The sequence below is a fragment of the Salvia hispanica genome, chromosome 3 (assembly GCF_029641045.1).
Source record: "Salvia hispanica isolate PSC_SH4W2 chromosome 3, Shi_PSC_v1, whole genome shotgun sequence".
Taxonomy (NCBI): domain Eukaryota; kingdom Viridiplantae; phylum Streptophyta; class Magnoliopsida; order Lamiales; family Lamiaceae; genus Salvia; species Salvia hispanica.
Window position 1 is genome coordinate 10603039 of NC_142694.1, and position 16114 is coordinate 10619152.

The window sequence follows — 16114 nt, forward strand, 5'->3', positions numbered from 1 at the left end:
AACGTAATAACGAACCAACCTAATAAGTTTTGAGCGGATTCCGATACGCTCCTTCAAATCCAAACATGAGTTGTATATGACATAATATAAACTTGATTTTAACGATTATAGCTTGATATTATTCGATAAGATTTAATTTAATACAATTATACGATTAAACATGATTTATATAATAAAAACTTAATTTACACATGAATTACACAACCTGAAGAATTAAATAGAGTTTTTTAATGGATTATTCAAACTCAACCCAATTTGAAATTATCAAATTGTGAAACATGAATTACACAACCTGAAGAATTAAATAGAATTTTTTAATGGGTTATTCAAACTCAACCCAATTTGAAATTATCAAATTGTGAAACGGTTCAACTCGATAAGATATAGATCTTATAGTAAAACTTTGGATCAAAATTATCGTGACAAAAATTATCGACCTAGGTGATATAGTTTTAATTGAAATACTAATATTCAGAACATAGTTTTATTTGAAATACTCATATTCAGATTTCTAGAAATTACGTCTTTGAACTTTGTCCATTTTCCTTATTTATCACATTCCCTGCCAAGTGGGCTAGTGATAGTAGTATCAAATTTTTCTTCAATGTTTTAATCATTCAATAGATTGATAATGTTGACTAATGTCAATAAAGACATAAGTAAGGTATATTTCCAACCTTTCTTTTGAAGAGCCTTTATAATTTATTTCAACTTGATTTAATCTAGCATTAATTTTTTCTTTCACAAAATACAAGAAAATAACAAAAATTCATAAATCTGATCTGTTCGGAATTCAAAATATTAAAAACTCAATTGTCGGTACCAAAAACCATTAATAAAATTTAAAACTCAATTTTAAAAATACATTCGAATAATATTAGCTACTCATATAATAATATAATACTCCATATAATAAGATAAATACGACAGAATATGCTTTTTCTCTAAATAAAAGCTCTTTTCCTAATATATATCTGTATGTATGGAATAAATTATATATTTTGATATCTAGAGAGAATGCTGTGATTGATATACACAACTCACTCTGCACTACATGTTTCTAGCTTTTTCTTCAAATCCCAGCAACAAATTCGATTCTTTTTTGCGCGTTTCCCACCCAAATTCCGTTTCAATTTCTCAATCTTTAAGGATCAGAAACCCTAATCAATCTGGAATGTCTGCCCCCTTTTGAATCCCAAAACATTGAATCCTTTATCTCTTCCAATTGGGCCTTTAATTGCGTGATTCATCGATTCCCTTTTCCTTTTCGGTTTCTGGGATTAGTGATATCAAGCTTAATTAGCGCTGTCTAGCTTTAGGATTGTGGATTTCTACCGACAATTTTTTCCTGTTGTCGCCCTCAATTTCCAGCAATTGAATCTCAGCTTTGGGTTTCTGGAGCTTCGATTTCTGTGAGTGTGGAGCAAGGTTGATTTTTCCGTGATTGTGGTGGCTGATTTGGGAAATTTGTGCATAATTTAGCGGGGCGAGAAGAGAATCAGAAATGGAGAAATACGAGCTTGTGAAGGATTTAGGGTCTGGAAATTTTGGTGTGGCGAGGCTTATGAGAAACAAGGAGACGAAAGAGCTCGTGGCGATGAAATACATTGAAAGGGGACATAAGGTTTGCATTCTACATTTTGTTATGCTTATCATTAGTACTTTCTGTTTAATGCCATTGTTTGAAATCGTCCTTTTAATTTGATTGGTGGCCTGATCTTCGACCGATCTTTGTTTTCTGGGTTTTTCTCTGTAATTTGTTTATTGATGATTGTATGCATAATGTTTTTGTGCTCATCTCTGATTTTGGCTGTAGATTGATGAGAATGTGGCGCGTGAGATTATAAATCATAGATCACTTCGGCACCCTAACATCATCAGGTTTAAGGAGGTGAGGGAACTATTGTTTTGTGGAGTTTAAGTTTGTTTTATAATGAAGCTTTATGTAGCTAAATTGCAATTTTGTGTGGACAGGTGGTTTTGACTCCCACTCATCTGGCCATTCTCATGGAGTATGCTGCGGGTGGAGAGCTCTTTGAGAGAATCTGCAATGCTGGTCGGTTCAGTGAAGACGAGGTATTTTAGCTTAAGTTTTCCACAGCTTCTTTTGGTTTTGTCTATCCCTCACGTGATCCTTTCTTAGATGGAGCTTTGTTTCTGTGAGCAGATGATGATTGTTTTCTACATCTTGAACATATTGATCTTCTTGTTGTATTTTAGGCCAGGTACTTCTTTCAGCAGCTCATCTCTGGAGTTAACTACTGTCATGCCATGGTAAGACAAGGGCATACGAGATCTCTAATAGGAGTATATTTTTTGTGATAGTACAATATATAGCTCTTTGCCGTTTGGTAATTATGCTAAGGTGATTTCACTCTTTGATTGTAGCAAATTTGCCATCGGGATTTGAAGTTGGAGAACACCCTCCTTGATGGAAGCCCTGCTCCAAGGCTAAAAATCTGTGATTTTGGTTACTCAAAGGTAGTGATAACATTGAGTTACCTTAGGACCTTAGGTATACTTCGTATTGCAAGATTTGTATGCCGTCAAGCTTTATTTAATGCAGCTGACCGTGCTGTTTTTTGTGTTGATAGTCATCTCTGCTTCATTCAAGGCCCAAATCAACTGTTGGAACTCCTGCCTACATAGCTCCAGAAGTTCTATCTAGAAGAGAATATGATGGGAAGGTTAGGCATGTCACATGTATCTGTATTATCCAGTTGTTGCTAATTCTTGTGTTCATCATTATCTGATTTCACATGTTGGTTTCTGGCTACTTTGGTTTGATAACTTGCCTGGAGAACTATCCACTATTTAAATTATCTTGCTTCATTGTATCATGGTCATGTTATCGTACAATGGTGGCTTTAGTTATTTATGTGAAAATAGGCCAACTGGCTCTGATTTATGCCTGGCTACCTTTTGTAACATGTCATTGCATTGCAGTGTTCATCTCTCTCAGCCCTCATGTACACGCATCAAGAATACAAATTTTGCTCTTAATTTGCGTTTTTGGTTGACAATTGACATTGTTCGTTTTCATTGCAGTTGGCTGATGTGTGGTCATGTGGTGTGACACTTTATGTTATGCTGGTTGGAGCATACCCATTTGAAGACCAAGAAGATCCGAAGAACTTCAGGAAAACCATTCAAGTACGTTCACTTTGGAATTTTCAAGGCCTCTTTTTCTTATATATCCCTACAACTATATACATCATTTGATTATTCTAATATATCAATACTCTTGTCCAGAGGATAATGGCTGTTCAGTACAAGATCCCTGACTACGTCCATGTATCTCAAGACTGTAGGCATCTCCTGTCTCGTATTTTTGTTGCCAACTCATCTAGGGTAAGTGCTTTTGTTTTTGTGATGAAGCTTACTTGGTAAATCAAGTTATTCGCTTGTTGAAGCATGATACCTCCAGCACATGATAGATTCATATAGTTCTACAACAGTAATGAAAACTCAGCTCGAATATGTGTTTGATCAAACAATCATTATATCTGGTGCAGAGAATCACAATCAAAGATATCAAGTCACACCCGTGGTTCCTGAAGAATCTGCCGAGGGAATTAACAGATGCTGCACAAACAGTGTATTACCGCAAAGAGAACCCTACCTACTCTCCTCAGTCTGTGGAGGACATTATGAAGATTGTGGAAGAGGCTAAAACCCCTCCTCCAGCATCCCGTTCGATTGGAGGCTTTGGCTGGGGAGGAGGTGACGAGGATGAGGAGAAGGTGGAAGATTTGGACGAGGAAGTAGAAGAGGAGGACGAAGATGAATATGATAAACAAGTTAAGGCAGCTCATGCAAGCGGAGAAGTGCGTCTCACTTAGACAAGCAGTATATTTAGTCGAGGCTTCTTTCGTGGTTGTAAATGCTTCAGCTGCCTGAGATGTTGGTACTCAATAAGTCTGTATATGTTTAGTATTTGTGCACTTTGGGGAGTTATATGCGTTTTATCATTACTGTGGGTATTGTAGATTGAAGGGAGACAGTCAGTGTGTGTTTCAGTTTGTTTCAGTTTGCACAAAACATTCTGCATTTTGGTTTGGCTATTTTATTGATGGTAACTTCTGTATATTTTCTTGTATTGTGTAGTGTTTACTTTTTTGCTATTTTGGGTTGATTATTGCAACATTTCATATTGAACAACACCAAATAGATACACTATTTTCTTGATGCATAATCGAGTTGATTGCAGCATTACAACAAATAGACCAACTATTTCCTCAAATACCATATATTGAAAATTACATCAAATAGAGTATTTGTTATTCATTCATGATCAACCAACATACTATACAAATACTATACACATTTTCCACCGACTCCAGTCCATAAATTTTTCTACAAATAGCACTAACCTGTACATAGCAACTAAACCATCAAGAGATACAATACTAATATACACAACACACATGTAGAGGGTTCATTCTTGTGCCAAATTCGCATAATAAGGGCCATGAACAATAACAGACACCTTGGCTGCCACCAGTAGCACAGAAGCGGCTTGCACGACGTCATCCACAAGCAAGGATGCCCCCACTTTCTGCAGTGCCATTTCTGCTAGTTCTGCACCCGGTTTCCCAGTTCCGCCAAGGACGACTCCTCTTGCAGCTAAATATACAGCTCGAGAAACCTTGGTGAAGATAGCATCGCCCTCTTGCAGGCTCTTGCTCAACATCCTTGCCATTATCTGCTTCATGTCCGCAGATTTGGCATCTTCCTCCACAGCAGAGCCGAGTATTTCAACTATTTCTTGGATACCAGCGTCTGCGACGTCCAGACATTGAGAGAGGCGTTTAACACAGCCCGAGAGTAGGGTGTCCATGTGTGTCTGGCTGCTGACTATTTGCTTAGTCAAAAGAGTCTGTCGCAGGACAAGAAGGCTGCAGAAGTACATGAGATGGAAATCAAATAAGGCACAGTATTCAAAGTTGGTAGAATCAAGTCTTGACTAAAGCATTCAAGGTTATGAACAAGGCGTGGAAAAACCTACCTCGTAGACATCACAATGATTTTTTGAATTTGGGACTGCACACTTCTCAGTCTGGAGAAGTTAAGAGACATAGTTTCTGGTAGCTCTCCTTCGGCCAAACCAGTAATCCTGCTTACCAGTTTCAGCAAGCCTAGCCTCACCGTCAAATCAATATCCTCTCCTTTGCATTCTAAACAGGGATCAATGGTCTCTGGAGCAGAGCAACATATGTTAAAATGTTGAACTGCAATAGGACAAGTTGAAGAATGGTGGTTCTAATGTAAACACTAACCTATAAAACCGGTAGTTTTTGAGGTTGAAGATTTATCAGTCTGTTCTCCTGCTTTGATTAAAGCACTGCCACCTGTTCGAAGAGTGGTTGAAGGAAGATAACTTGGCAAAACCTCATGTCGCCTTCTCAACTCTGAGACCAGACTCTCGTGCTCATCCCACTCCTCATCTTTACCTTGTCTTGTAGATGAAAGCCATCTAGCAGTCAAGGGCAAAGCAGACCGGGCATTGGTAGGCTGACCATAACGACTGGTGAAAGCTCTTCCAATATAATATAAAGCTTCAGGTCCCTTCAAGACTGGCTCCAACAGTTGAATGCGTGCTATGCTGATTTCATGCTTGAGATCCTGAGGCAGAACATAGTATTTTATTATCTCATCATAAAAGCATTGTGAATCAAGAATGAAGATCTAAATCCCGCAGAATCAAGACCTTTATCTGTTCCAGGGCAAACCGTAAGCCCTTAATTAAGGCCATGATATGCGAGTTCTCTGAGTTCTTTCCAGCCCAGAAAGTCTCTGCTAGATCTTTCATAAACTTCTGATGTTTTTTATTCAGTTCATCTTCATAAGCTGGAGCAGATAGCTTTCGCAGAGTGATCAGAGCATAGTCCAGGATCTTCCCAAAATAAGTGATGTCTAATTTTCCTGAATTCAGCACCTGAAAATTAAATTAACCAAGATACAGTTAGTTCCATTGAATATTTATTGCATAAAAATCAACCTCATGGATACTATGAAGAGAAAAACAAACTCCAAAATTTATCAATTGAGTACTTGCCTGAGTAAGAATTTCCAGGTCAATAACCTCGATTATTTCTTGTCTCCAGGTATGAGGGGCCATTGCACAAATCTCGTCCCTCACCTCTCCCATCAATTCCACTATGCGGCTATAGTTAGGCTCATCCTGTCTCACTGATTCCATGATGCCATCCCAGAAGGCCTTCTCCATTGTCTCTTTTATATTTGACTGATCATTATGAGTTGTATCAGAAACAATTCAGAAAAATGATACCAAGTAAATATCACACAAGACAATTCACAAACCACAATATGATCTTCACCAGCATCACTGAAGCTATCAGTGAAAGCAAGATGTGCCCCATGAACATATTCATTGACAATCCTAGCATTCTCCATGTCTAAGCTCCCTCTAGAACTTGATGAAGTTCTATGTTTTAACAAAGAGGAACCGGCCTCCACGGCATCAACATCATCCTTGAACAATGACCGCACCACAGAGCTTTCCTTACGTGGGGCCACAACAAAATTACCAGCTTTGTCACGAGAAGAAGAGGAAACTGGACCTGGGTATAACATAATTGGAGTAGGTGGAGAAATTGGGCTCTGGTTCTCCCTTGCTTCAAAAAACTTGGTTCGGGTATCAGAAATTGCAGTTTCCATGCGTTCAATACCAGCATCTCCACTCAGGTGTTGCACTTTCTCTCTCAATAGTTTCTGATCTTCAGATACCTGTACAGAAAATGGAGAAGTTCTGCTAATTAGTTTTTATGTCTAAATAACCACTCATAGCTAAGGAACAACGAAGCTGACAGCTTTTCAGATCTTTGAAATAGTGAGAAACAGGAACAATACCTGTTTCTGGATAGCTCTCATGTCATGAGAGAGAGGAGCACTACTCCCTTCAGGGGTCATCTTGCAAGTCTGGATCATAGAAACTTCAAGACGACAAGCAGCCCTCACTAAATCCTCCTCTAGAGATCTAGCATCCTTGGCCTTCCATACCACAAAGCTATTCAGAAAGGAGCACCATGCAGAATCGAAGGCTGCAAGCTGCAATCTGAAAGTCCTGCGAGACAATGCTGTGCAGTCAGATTCCTGAGGAATCTGCATTGGCCCATTTAGCAGTATCTTCATCAGCAAGTCAAACTCCTCCACAAATTTCTTAGCAGAATTGACCAAAGCTGTCTCACGCTCTCCTCGGCCACTAATGACAGCGTCAGGATGCCCTAAAATCATGTAGGCACAGAGAACAACTCTCACTTGGTACCTTGACATGTGAGGAGTACTTTTTGCAGTCTCTTTTTGCATTCTGCTCGAGCCAAATTTTCTGGACACTTGTTTCTTCTGAGGGGAAGCCACCCGCTTGAGAAGGTGATCAATGTCATCGAAACTAGATCGGTTAGCAGAGCATTGGGATAATCTATGGCGAATCTCAAGACGGTCTAGCAAAGCTTTAGCTGTCTGAAGAGTGTCATGTGACTGAATAAGAAGCGCAAACTGCTCAAATGGCATAGACTTCACTGATCTCTCATTAATATTCAAGTCACCATAAGCTTTTGAAAGATATGCAGTCGTCTTTCTCAGATTTTTGAAATTCCTCCAGCACCTGCCACAGGGCAATAGTAGATAAGTTGATTGGGATCTAACGAATATTAAAGACAGCCAGAGTTTCTCTAAATTAAGAAAAATATGACTAGGCAGGAAATCTGGCAAAAAGAAACTAGCAATAGTTGAATTAAGTTCATATGAAAATAAAGTAACACAAGTACCTTGGTAATTTTTTGGCAAGGATGTCAGCCTGCTCATTAATGGTTTCCCAACTACAGAGATAAGCATTATACTGTCTTCCTCTCTGCTTTAAATACTCTGCTCTCAACCGCCTTGCCTATTCAAAGGATAGTCCAAATACCTTAGTAAGAAGTCTGATGATCGACACTATATTAAACAACATGTAAAACAAAGTCATCAAGATAATATTTGTAGTACGGTAGTACCTTTTGCAATTTGTCTTCCAGCTTATTCTTCAATTCGCTTCTCTCGATCTCTCGCTGGTGAGAAACAGAACTAGCCACAGTTTGCACCTTTAAGCCTCTAGCATGAGCTCGCCTCTTCTCGGCTTCTAGTAAACTCAAACGCTTTTTCTCAGCCTCTGCACGCTTTTGGCACATTGCAGCACGAACCCGCTCTTTATACTTGCTCTCACGAGATACTCGCCTCATTAGAGACTGAGATGTCCTCTCCCTCAGAGTGGCCCTCCTTTGCCGATTAGCCCGAAGGATAAGCAGTCTATTAGCCTCTGCTTGTTGAACACGCATTTCAACCTTTGAACCCAACTCAGCACGTTCCTTCTTGAAGCGCATTTCGACCTGATTTTTAGCAGCTTGCCTCAATTCATCAAGTTTTGCTAAGCGCATCTGAGCATTTGCGAGGATGCTCAACCTATGAATGCAGAGTAAAACAATCAACATGCAGATATTGAAAGCATTAAAACTAAGAGGCTCAGCAATAACCCAAGGAAGGTGGGGCTTGATTGGATGTGCATTTACACCAAGCCAACAAAAATTTTACCTTTTTTCTTCAGCAGCTAAAAGCTTAGCCTCAAGACGCTGCCCAAGATCATCTTCAGTAGATGAAGATCGTGAAGGGCTTCGGACCTTTGGCCTAGCTTTACTTGCTAAATTCTCGTAGAACTTCTGCAGATCAATAGATATAATTGAATAAGGCTATGAAGCTAAAGCAAAACAAGTAAAAAAATTGGCACAATCAAAACACAAAAACAGGTCAGGAATTAAATTAATCAAGGTCACCCAACAATATACTAGTACAAAAAAAGAGACACTGATAACATATTTAGAGCATGTTACAGCTTGCAACAAAAAAAAAGTCTGAAAAAATGGCAACACCTACGAAAATGACACACAGTTAAACCAAACATCAACACACCAATCTTCACATGGCGAGACCAAACGAGGAGTATGAGAAACACACTGCGTACTTTTTCTTTCTTTTCTTATTTCCTTTAGATATTTTCTCATTGGTAGGTGGGTGTAGTTTCATAATATTTTTTAATTTTAAAATCGAAAGATGGAGGGCTGAAGAACTGAATTTTAAACGTACTCGTCACCCAACTTTCACCAAACACGATGAAAATAACCAACCTTCACGGGGAAGGAAAAGGATAGAGGCTGCCGAATTTTCCCCAAATATACAAGGGTAACTATTAAAAAAATTACTTCCAATTACAGTCAGCTTGAAGCGCAAAAACATACTACTTCAAAAAGAATAACATAAAAGGCCCTCTGCTGCTTTCCACAATTATCATATTAATAAGAATTCATATAATTTTATATTGAAAAGAAACGGCATAATATCGATCAGAATCAAGAAAAAAAAAAGAAAGCGAAAACAAAAGAAAGACCTGTCGCCTAAGATCAGCATCGCGAAGTTTGGCCTCAATTTCCTCAACTGTAGAAGGCGTCGGTGTCTTCGGCTCTGATAGACGCCTACGGAGCCACGACGGAATAGTCGGCGGCGAGCACGACAAAACACCGTCGCTCACCGGAAATTCCAGTGCGATTCCGATCACCGGCCTCCCCCTCTCCGGCGACTCCATCACTCGACGATCAAAACAAAGGATTCAATAAACCCCCAAAAAATAGCTATTAAACCACAGCAATTCACAAACAAAAACCACTGACACTCCGAAATCCCTCGCCCCAACCGATGACACAACAATTCAACAATACTACACAAATTGAATACGAATTAATCGGGCGCGAGGTGTGAGTGTACAGAGAGAGAGAGAGAGAGGATTCGGGAAACGCAACGACGATTGAGAAATGAGAAATGTCTTCTTTATTGCTTTTCCTTTCCGCTTTTGTACTGAAATCGTGCTAATATAAAAGAGAAGGTGTTGCATTTGTAAAAGAAGCGTGTTTAGGCTTCTCAGAGAAACGCGTGTAGTGTGAAGGCTAATTTCTATCGCTGTTTGGATGGATGATCGCCACGTCATCATCGCAATTTACAACGGCAAGCTGTTGTCTTTTTCTGATTTTTTTTTTGGTTTAGTAAATGTTGTTTCAAAATTTTAATTGATTGGAATTTAATCAAAGTGGCATGTTTTTATTTGACTTTATAATATAGGTATATTTTTTCTTATTCATACGATTTCGTGAACAATAATCAATATAATGATAATTATCTTAAATTATTGCTCACTTTGATAGCGGCTCTAATTCATTGCTAATTGATTAATGTAAAAATTGTATTTTATAAATTAACATCATTTATGATTATTGTAATAGGAGTAGTATAAGATACAAGTGATATATTTTTATAAAATAGAATACCGTATAATGTTTTGATTTGATACTTCTTGAATTTTGTGAATTTTTATGTTGAATGCTTAAATTAAAAATAACATTGTTATTGAAAATGTTGTTATCACTGAATAATACGCCAAGATGACACAATTAATTAATACCGTTAATATTTCAATAAACATTTTATTAATTAGTAGTAGTAGATTAGGATTGAAGGCTACATACCAATAGAATTTATACATTTATAGATCAAGATTGCCAGTACAAGAGGATGGAATCTTGATTTAAGAATTCAATATTTTCCGATTGTTATTTTTCTTGAAAAGGGTGATTACTTTAAATTCGGATAATTACATGGTATCTGAATTTATTTAAATTTGATAGCTCGGTATGTTGAAAGTATTCAATGATAATTAATGTGATAAGAAAAAAGAGGTTGACTCATTCACGTACACATCATCTACTAGCGTGGTGGGGTGGAAATAAACAAATATTAGTAGTAATAAATTTTGATGTATAATTAGTGGTTAAAATTTTGAAATACACAAATAAATATGATAATTGGAATATAGACTGAAGCATATTTTTCTGAAGTACTATAATTTTTCATTTCTTGAAAGTGACTTATTAGTATATATTTACTATAGCATTTTTTAATTTTATGTATTTTTAATTCAACAAGTATAGTTGTTAATCACAATTTGTTTCTTTGTACTTTTTTAACCACGGTAGTACATACTAGGACTTGGATACAACATGATATCACCTCTACATCAACAAAATTATACTTTCTATGTCCATTGTCAACTCTATAAAGAATTGAATGTATCAATAGCTATTAAATAGCGTGGTGTTATTTTTACTATAGTTAATAACCATTAATTATGATTTATAATATTTTTAAGATGATTGAAAACCATCTCAACTAAGTATGACGCTTAGCAAAGTACGTAATTTATTAAACATAAAAATGTAAAACGTATGCTCCCTTTATTCCATAAAAGATGATTCTTTATTGGACGGTATAAGATTTTATACAAATTAATTTTGTGTTGAATGAAAAATAAGAAAGAACGAATAAAGTAAATATAAAGATGATTATATTTTAAATAATAAGGTATCTTAATTGAGCCAACCCAAAATGAAAAATGAATTCATCTTCGTGAGACCGGAGGAAGTGGATATATCAATATCTAATTTGTGAGATTAGTTTTACCTAACCTACCCCACATTGCATTTATAAATGGCACAATAACTTGTGAGTAGGGGACTGGTAATATACAGCACCACTACTAGTGAAAGTGGTTTATTGTATCTTTATGATTGACATAACTATAATTACAATGATGACAAAAAGGGGGAAGTTTCATCATATTCATGTGGGAAATCATGATATTGTTGTCCTATTTCTTTTAAGTGATACAAATATGATCGAAATAGAGATTATATATATTTGTGGGAGCTATATTACAATGACACACAAGTAGAGTCCACACTCTAATCATGCTCATATAGAAATATGAACTTGTATTCATAGCAAGAAAACGCATGGAGATATCACTAATTGTTAAAATTAACATGACTTAAATAATTTTATGCATAAAAAACAAAATCACTATTTGGAGATGAATACTAGTATTATATATTTCTACCATCTTCTCCCCAATGTCATTTTTGAGAAAATCTTTTAATAAGACAACGGTTGTGTAGTAAGGCATGTTGAATCCAAGATCTCAAAAAAAAGAATCTTGTATTCCTCAATTTTTTGAATTGAGTTAGACTTTGTTGGCAATTCACATGGTAATAGTAATAACATTTTTATAGAAAAAGGGCAAAATAAAGACAAAGGCAACTAATAATAGAAAAAAAAAGCCAAATAAGACATGACCCAAAAAATCAAATAAAGGGGGCTTGGATATCCAATATGAAGACCTAACAACAAAGGAGGATTAGCTTAACTATTACAAAGTCTAAAACGAATTATTAAGATTAAACAAAGTCAAAAAACGTCCCTTTTGTCCATTAATTATTACTCCGTACTTAAACTCCATAATTAATTTTTTAATTAAAAAATAGAGGGCATATCCGTAAATTCAACCCAAATTTGCAAACCCACTCTAAACCTCACAGAAGCGACGCGCCATTATCTAATAACTCCCACCGCCGAGAATAGAGAATCTGAACTGTACTCGCTTCAAACCAATAACCACGTGTGGAGGATTTCAACCAAGTGAGGAATTTTCGTGTGCAGTGGAGGCCCATGATTGAAAATAAAGTGAACGGAATGGATAATTGGATATGGCCATCCATTCATGGACCTCCCATGTGCTAAATTTTATTTTTCAACTAATTCATTGGTTTTAAAATTGTTAAAAAGTGAATAAAGAAAAATTAATAAAACATGAGTCATATTTTTACAATGAATTAGTTTTAATTGAAATGTCAAATTCTATTACTGTTTAGAGTAAAAATGAACCAAAAAATCTATTCGCAGACAGATTAAAATGGACAAATGAGACTTCTATTTGCCAAACGGAGAGAGTAGTAATGATAGTACTAATTTATTATTACATAATGAAATATTTAATACCATTCCATTAATTTCATAATAGATGTTATACTTGGATGATGACGGGAGATTTTATTAGATATTGTTTTGTATGTTAAGTGAATAAAAAAAATAGATTTTTTATATTCTATTCATCCCACCGTAAGTGGATGATTTCTTTGGGGTACGAGATTTAAGAAAATTATACGAGTAGTATATACTAAGTTAAGTAAAAAAATAAAGTAAGAGAAATATAAAAAAAACTGTTTTTTTTTTGCTAAAAATAAAATCAAAGGTGTAGTACATACTGTAATATATTAATTCGAAAACTGTTCTTGTTTGATTTACTGAAAATTTTGTTGAGTAAGAGTGTTGATTTGCTTTATTACGTGATGCCACAAAGCAATAACTTTAAAATAAAGTATGATCAATTTTATATAGACGAATGTTGTGACTCGGCATCATAATTATTGCTTTCCTTAGTTTTCATAAAGAATCATTTAACAATGTTGATTTTAAATTATGAGATTGGTCGAGGTATATATTTTGTCGTACTAATCAATATATTATACCCAAGAAAGTTACAAGTAAAATATTAGTGGAGTTAGCTGAATATTGGAGGCTGTCAATTGTGACTAGGATGAGTATGGACCATAATATAATAAATTAAATGACAAAAACTATTGATTGCATATGAAAATGAGATGGTTGGGAGAGAAGCAAGTGATAAGAACGCTGAAGTATACAAGAACAAGAATATGTCACACATACCATATATAAATATGTGAATATATTGCATGTTTATTGCTCATATATAACGTGTGGTGGAAATGGAATATGATTCTAGACGCCTCTATTCTTATCATTTAATTTATTTAATTTGTCATTGACTATGATGGTGGAATCCATAGTTAGTGCCAAAATTTGGGGGTCTTTGTCACACACCTAGCACTTTAATTGGATTGATTTTGTTGTCATACTATTTAAATTATTTCAATAATGGACAATGATAAAAAAAATATGTAAATTCTACATTTTATATTACAAATTGGTTGGTGAATAGTTACTTAACTTAACTTAGAGTGATTTTTTTTTTAATTTCTCACAATGAAATTTCGAAGAGTCGTGTTATTCACTTGGGTTTAATGAACATGCAAAAGTTTGAAAAGATTGAAATCTGGCATAAATAAACGACATTTTCCATAATTTATAGATCGTGTAGATGAAAAATGTAAGCAATTTTTTCAATGTTTTTTGTTTTAAAATATAGGAGCTAGGAAATTTAGTAAATGGAATTATTTTGGCTTAATTAAAAATTTAGGGACATTATAATACATGACGTTCAAAAATCAAAACGCAATCTCCATATGCGTAACGTGTTTTTTGAAGCAAACAAAACTTCTACACCTTTTCTTTTTAAAATGCTTTATTTTGAAGTTTGAGATGGATTCTTGCCAAAGAAAGTAATAAATGTGAGAATATTTGACTAAATTTTACAACTCAAGGCTCGAATTAAGATTATTCTCGAATCAGTGTCGATGGAATTTCGAAATTAATTAGTGTTGAAAGTTGAATTTACACGAATAAACAGCTATTCATATTCAAGATATCCTGGAATTTTCTTTTAACCTTTTCAATTAATTTATAACATGTCCCGAATAAGTTCAAACTCTATGTAAATCATTACTCTTAAAAAGATAAAAGTTGATCCTTCGAGCTCCATCTTTATATTCAAATTGTAGAAAATAAAATATTGTTACTTTGTTGACAAAAATGCACCAAGTCTCGGGAGTCCAAACATCGTTCTCCTTTCGTTCCACTTTAGGAGTCACAGTTAAATTTGACACGAGTTTTAATAAATAGTATTCTTTTATAAAAAAAAGTTAGTGAAAAAAATAATGGAATGTGAATCATATTTTTATAGTATATTAGTAGTTTAATAATAAAATTAAATTAACATAAAGTTAGTGGAATGTGAGGCTTACTATTTATGGAATATTCTAATTGTGACTCCTAAAGTGTGACGGATTAAAATGGAAAGCCGAGATTCTAAAGTGGGACGAAGGGAGTTGTATTTAATAGGGGAAAAACGTCGAGTTTTAGCTTTGTGAATTCGACACGATTTAGTGTCTACGTTCATTGATGACAATATTCAATTTGGTTTGATTTATTGTCTATGTACATCAACGATTATGAGATATTTGGGAATGTATTTTACCAAAGAGTCAACGACCATTTAATCAATTTCAAAACTCAAATAATATAATGTCAGGTCATGAAATATATGCTCAATAAGATACCAAATTGAATTTAAAATTCCTTTTTAGGGTGAGAAAAAAAAATTTAGTATCTCAAAATGGAAAGAATTATACATGGGCCTTGCAGAAGCCCAAGTAATATGTATGCAGTGAGAAAACAGAACACTCCAACAAGATTAGGAATTAATATTGGGTTTGTTCAAGGCTCAAGTAGATTTATTTGACCCAATAATGATTTCTCTGTATTTTTAGAAAAAAGTAGAGTATGATAAAATCATAAAACACACTCTTTGAAAATTCCAATTATGATGTTTTTCCCTTTTTGAGGTAAGGTGTTTTTCATTCTTTTTGACCCAATAACTCTTTGGTAAAGATCTCATAATCGTGGATGAATATAGACGATAAATCAAGCTAAATTGTAGTTTTACCGTAATCACAAATAAGTGAATGAACTTAGACAATAAATCGGGATAAATTCACAAAGCTAAAACTCGACGTTTTTTCCTTAATTAAATATGCTTGGTCCCGAGACTTTGGGCCTTTTTTCAACAAAGTATATATATTTTGGTATTCTACTCTTTTTAAAGTCAACACCTCCAATAAATTACAGAAAACAGAATAAAATTGACGCATAACAAAGTTAGTAGATGAATAGTAGACTACATTAGAAATCAACCATGCATGTTTACATTCAATAATTTACATATTTGTACATAATAGGAGTAACAATATTTATAAATAAGTTATTCAACATTATGCATCATTTTATGAACATTAAAAACTTTAAAATGGAGAAATCTAAAATCATAATATTATTTAAATTGATATCCACTTTATTTCATTTAAATTGATATTCACTTGAAATGTAATGGGCTAATGGGCCACAATCAAAGCCCACTAAAGGGAATTGTGCACCACCGGCCCTCCGCCGCAACTACTAAAATCACCACCAGTTATCGGAATCT

The 16114-nt window shown here is 35.0% G+C and overlaps 2 protein-coding genes across 2 annotated transcripts; one reads left to right on the forward strand and one right to left on the reverse strand.

Moving 5' to 3' along the window:
- The first annotated feature begins 991 nt into the window (after window positions 1-991).
- Window positions 992-4087, forward strand: LOC125213410 (serine/threonine-protein kinase SRK2A). Its single transcript, XM_048113938.2, has 9 exons — window positions 992-1624; window positions 1817-1891; window positions 1975-2076; window positions 2221-2274; window positions 2389-2481; window positions 2595-2687; window positions 3049-3153; window positions 3253-3351; window positions 3516-4087. Exons 1-9 carry the CDS (start codon window positions 1505-1507, stop codon window positions 3840-3842), a joined length of 1068 nt encoding a protein of 355 aa, XP_047969895.1. The 5' UTR covers window positions 992-1504; the 3' UTR covers window positions 3843-4087.
- Window positions 4088-4222: 135 nt separating this feature from the next.
- LOC125213409 (T-complex protein 11) lies at window positions 4223-9889 on the reverse strand. Its single transcript, XM_048113937.2, has 11 exons — window positions 9440-9889; window positions 8590-8714; window positions 8016-8460; window positions 7791-7906; window positions 6874-7627; window positions 6325-6750; window positions 6059-6247; window positions 5711-5938; window positions 5280-5625; window positions 5009-5198; window positions 4223-4898 (listed from the first exon to the last, which is right to left on the reverse strand). The coding sequence occupies exons 1-11, from the start codon at window positions 9632-9634 to the stop codon at window positions 4439-4441; spliced, it is 3474 nt and encodes a 1157-aa protein (XP_047969894.1). The 5' UTR covers window positions 9635-9889; the 3' UTR covers window positions 4223-4438.
- Between the last annotated feature and the right edge of the window lie 6225 nt (window positions 9890-16114).